Genomic DNA, 5,628 nt, shown 5'->3' with positions numbered 1-5,628 from the left:
TATATATATATAGATAGATAGATATATATATCACGAGTGTCAATGGTATAAACCAACTCTGCACACCATTATATAAATATGCGGGCATGTGGCTACAAAAACTTTCATCTACATTAGTCTATGTGGCGATGTGGCATGTACGAGCAACAATGCAGAATCCGTGCTTGCAATGCAATGCTTTTCAATTTTTCTGAACCAAAATATTCGGTTTATTCTCCAGGTTTCATTAGGATATCAGTACAAATATATTTAAGCACAGTACGTGGTGAAGTAGATATGTACGAGCACTCCATACACTCATCGAGTAATCATGGCAAAAACAATGGAAGTAACACTGCGAAGAAGGGCTATACCAGCACACAGTATATCCATTGGATAGTATGATTGGCTTCGGAGTTTAAACAACGATTATAATCATAATCCTGGAGGAACCGCTATGACTAAGACACTATAAAGATAAATACACGAGTACACAACACACTCTGACATCACTCTCATATGAACGTCAATTGGATTCGAAGATTCCTGAACGAGCCGTAACCTACCTCTTCATCCTTGCTGCGCTTGGGGGGTTTGGGACTGCTATTTTTAATCTTCCGTTTATTCTTGCCACTCATATCGTCAAATCAGTTAGACTAGCTAGCCTATACTACCGAGAAGCTTACAGTATCTCGTGGGTGTGAATATGCGATCGCACTATATATTTACAACTTAAATATTGTGTCGAGTGAAGAGACTTTTGACTGATGACAGTTTACTGTGTCTGAGGTCTCTTGGTTTACTGTATTTATTCATATAGAGGATAGACCTGAGGGGGCTGAGGCTCTGAACTCTAAGCGACTGACCCTCCCTGACGTCTGATCCCTGAGGCCTGAGGCGAGGGTTGAGGGCAACCTGAATTTGGCCTAAACACCTTGGGGAAGCAATGTACATTTGAATTTTGATGACCAAATGTGTTCACGGGAATTTTATTGTAATAACATAGACTTATTGGCCGACCCTAAATATTCAAATTTGGGCAGACACGTCGGTCGCGAATTGCGACACGGTGTCGTCAGGCCCGTTAGGGGCTGCATCAGTGCATTAGTGGATTCATTGCATATCAAATACATACTGTCGTACATGTCGCCGCGACATATTTCATGGGCAGGGCGGGACGGTCGGGCAGTGATATTTTCATATTTACGCACCAAAGAGTATACGTAGAGAGTACATAAATAAATGTCGTCGGATTTTGTAACACCGAATTTTACGTACATAATAGTGGTGCACCCAAGTGGGAGACCTAAAAGACAACTTACTTAAAGTTAAAATAACAAGTGTTACACTGACTACATTCCATACAACTATATCATGTGGGTGCCCGGATTGCATCCTTTGGGTCAATTGTATTTCAAAATAATAATACATAAGTAACCTGACATTCGAATATTAGTCGAGCGATGAATCTGTACAGAATCAAGTTCAAGGAGCGAATCAGGTACATAAACAGTTGCGAACTATCGTCTATTAGTAGTATATAGTGTGTAATTATTTTGCGCTTTTTAATATAGAATAGAGCAATATCTTGAGTGTCTGCTGTACAAGCAATTTCTCATAAGCTATATTGAATGAAACACAAAGTTGAGTCAATTTTTGATACCACCATTTAGCCATTGCGTATACGATTGCTTCTAGCTATCCCTCAACGCGCATTTGTGCAGCAATATAAATCTGTTCAACCAATTAGTCTTTACTATCAATTTACCATTGTTCGCAGACAGGAATTACTGGAATTAGTGACGACTTTCATAGTACTTTTTGCACAACATACAGATATCTTCTGTTGTAGGATACCTTGCTAGTCATAAGAACCTGACAAAATGTTCACTCACTATTTGCCCTGCTAATCCACCCAAAGGACTCAAGCTCGTCGTACACACAATGCACGACATATCTATAGTGGTAGCCACAAATAACGATGGTACGTCGTTCGTACTCTTTATACTTTTGAGAAGTGATTTTGTGTCAAGGACGCACAACTCCCAGGGTCTCGAGGAAAATCCGCACGCTCATGAAAATATCATCTAAACACTTGGTTGTAGATATTGACGCATACTCTAAAGCTAAATATATTGTCATTCTGCATGACCTCTCAAACTTACTAATCGATGCAAGCTGAATAATCTACGTGCACATATTCTCCGATACACGTGTGCATAACCTGTATGCTCGCTTTAGGAGGTGCCTACTAGTAGTCGGAAGCCAATTCAGCTACCCCGAGCGAAATCGTATCTACCACATAACACGCGTGCGGATAGACTCGTCGACTTCCATGACTTTCTGCTTGATTGTCTCGGAAAATTTGCTGTCTACTTGCACCATAAGGTATCCAATGCCGTCCTTTGTGCCAAGTGCCTGGCCACTGACGTTGTAGTCGCCCAGCACATCATTGATTTTCTGAAAAGAACATGTACAAATAAATTAGTATTTGTGTACAACGTTCTACTGCCAATACAGGTTATGTACCTCGTGAATTGATAGAAAAGGGTTTCAGACTTGGCAACAACTGCCTATGAAGTGATATGCAGAGAAATAAGACGCCGCCCTGAATCGTAACGTGAATATATGTTAACACGTGACGCACTTCATAGACGTTGAAACTCATGTTCTTGCATCCACATTCACGCTGTGAGCTTTCGACAAATCCAATCTCACGCCATACTCACCTTCAGTACACCGGGAACGTTTCTATGCACATTGCAGATACGGTGGGTGACCTCTAAGTAAGGCAGATCGCACTGCGGGAAGTTGACTGCATCGGTTGTGGTACCACTATTGGTATACCTCATCAACTTAGATGCAACCTCTACACCAATGGCGGCCTGGGCCTCCTCAGTCGATCCACCGATGTGTGGTGTTAGCAAAACGTTCTTGAGGCCGCGCAGAGGGGTCTCAAACCCATTGCCATTACCTAATTTAAAGAACGGGTAGTCGCAGTGTGTTAGAAGACATGTGCGTCAGTCAAGATCTTTCTGCATAATGGGGCGCATCTCCGAGCGTGTATATACAATGATGATACAGACATATATGGCCAGATTCTATCTTGTTTAAACCACCGATCTGCCACGCAAAGCTACGAACTGGTGCGAGTCTGAAATATTCTCAATCGCCACCATACGTGTATGAAAATCTCAAGCCATTCTCTCTAGTAAACATAGGCTCAAAATTCTTGAGCCATCTCTCTATATATATTGTTGTATGCAGCTACTTACCCTTTGGCTCCGTTGGAAAGACGTCGACATACGCGCCACTCAACGCTCCTGATTTTAGCGCCGCCGCTAGGTCCTCAATTACCACCACATTGCCTCGACTAGCGTTGAGTAGATATGACTTGGGCTTCATCCAGGCAATCTCTACTTTGGTGATCATGTATGCGGTTTCGCTGGTAGCGGGTACGTGAAGGGTGACGAAGTCTGCCTCTTCGAATAGCTCCTGAAGCGTGCCTATGGTGGTGATGGTGAGGCAGTGAAGTGATCGGAGGTAAGATGAAGGTGTCTGATTTCAACGATTAACAAAATGGTAAACTAAAATGATCCGAATGTGAGCATACACAGCCATGCAGGATATAAATTACAGGGTAACTTGTCAGAGCTGAATACAAATTATATGCCTGAGGGTGTAATACATACTATACGCAACAGCACGATTGCAAGTGCACTCAATCCGAATTCGATAGCGGTCGACACAGGGTTCGATCGGTATACAGACACATCTTTCAGCATATACATACATACAAACATACTTCAGAATATACACACATACAAAGTACAAGCGAATATTCCGACGTCGACCTACCTGACTGACTGGCGTTGCCCAGAGCGAGCTTGGGGACGATGTCGTAGAACTTCACACGCATGCCCATAGACTCGGCAAGCACAGACACCTGCGAACCGATGTGACCGTATCCCACAATGCCCAGCGTCTTGCCACGGATTTCGTAGCACTCGGCAGACACTTTATTCCAGTTACCCTCGTGTATCTCTCGGTTGCGGTCGCCGAGCTGGCGAGCGAGACTGACAATCTGTGAGATAATCAGCTCCGCTGTGGGATGGAAGTAACGATTCAAATTCAGGATAGTTAGTTAAAATATCAGAGTGATGATTGAAATATGAGATTTTGGAAGATACAGACGTATGCCGTGGTGCAATACATTTCTACTAGATATTGCCTTGTAGATAGGAGCAAGAGAAAGCATACACGCAAGGTGTGTCAAATGGCGAAATAACTATAAGCGCTGCAATACCGATAGGTATGCTGTGCTTGAGCGAAAAATAAATAACGGGATGTCAATTTGAAACGCACCAAAATGACCCAACCACACACACAATTGCACTTACCCACATACCGATAGGTATGCTGTGCTTGAGCGAAAAATAAATAACGGGATGTCAATTTGAAACGCACCAAAATGACCCAACCACACACACAATTGCACTTACCCACACTTCGGCTATTTGCGTAAGGGGAGTTGAATACGGGGATACCACGTGCGGCGGCAGCCTTCAAATCGACCTGGTTTGTACCTGCATGAGGAAGTGTTTCACGGGTGAGATTGAAATGACTTGATACAACCAGATATAACCCGGGATATACCTGGGCTGTAAGCTTGCTTTTGCGCCACGTGTACGTGATCGGTTTCGGTTACACATGTAACTTCAACTTTCTTGAATAGAACAAAACTACAAATTTTGCTCGTGAGAATCTGTCACGTACACAATGACTGCAAATACAATAATTAGATCTGGTGAACAAGTAGAAAAACAGATAAAAAGAGAACATCCATCGAATAGCCACCTACCGATACAGAAGCATCCAATGGCTATGAGCTTAGGAGCGGCATTGATAACCTCAGCTGTGAGTTTTGTCTTTGAGCGGATACCGATAACGTGCACATCCTTCAGCGCTTCTTTTAATTCATCGCCAACCATGGACTTGGCCGATGTTCGTACCTAACGTCCATATTTACCCCAAGGTATTGGTAAGTGAGAATTGAGGATGGATTCCGAATATTTACAGACGAAATATATTTAAGTTATACAATTGCAAAGAGAATTCGGAAAAACCTCACGAAAATCCTCGCGTGCTATTCTCGACTACAAATCGTGCATTAAAATAGTACACACACTGTAAATGATATTGCGTGCAAGTGTGATTATATATACATATATATATATATATATATATATATATATGAATACACAGTTTTGTCAGAATTGTAAACTACATAATAATGTGAGCATGTGGAGCAAAGGTTCAGAGTATATGTTTAGAAGACAAAATACAACTTCACACGTAAAGAGTTGATTGTGTACATAGAGATATTTGCATAAAATTATATAGATGTACATAGAAGTAATTGATCGTACAACCAAACACACACACACATATATATATATACGTGGGCGTATACTCATACTGTACATTCGCAACCAGATGCCGCTCATATACTATACAATCATATTAAATATTATTTTAAATATATATATATATTATAACATATATTTGAATAATTGTATATCAGGTGTGCTAATATGTATATATATATATATATATATATATATATATATATACACACACACACACGTA

The 5,628-nt window shown here is 41.3% G+C and overlaps 1 protein-coding gene across 1 annotated transcript; it reads right to left on the bottom strand.

Moving 5' to 3' along the window:
- Positions 1 to 1,537: 1,537 nt before the first annotated feature.
- On the bottom strand, positions 1,538 to 5,002 carry SARC_12799 (D-3-phosphoglycerate dehydrogenase). Its single transcript, XM_014293088.1, has 6 exons — positions 4,841 to 5,002; positions 4,482 to 4,565; positions 3,838 to 4,083; positions 3,255 to 3,485; positions 2,709 to 2,953; positions 1,538 to 2,439 (listed from the first exon to the last, which is right to left on the bottom strand). Exons 1-6 carry the CDS (start codon positions 4,968 to 4,970, stop codon positions 2,275 to 2,277), a joined length of 1,101 nt encoding a protein of 366 aa, XP_014148563.1. The 5' UTR covers positions 4,971 to 5,002; the 3' UTR covers positions 1,538 to 2,274.
- Positions 5,003 to 5,628: the final 626 nt, after the last annotated feature.

Source organism: Sphaeroforma arctica, assembly GCF_001186125.1.
Source record: "Sphaeroforma arctica JP610 unplaced genomic scaffold supercont1.2593, whole genome shotgun sequence".
Lineage (NCBI taxonomy): Eukaryota > Ichthyosporea > Ichthyophonida > Sphaeroforma > Sphaeroforma arctica.
Note: the sequence above shows the minus strand (reverse complement) of the source record. Positions and strands in the feature narration are given on the sequence as shown.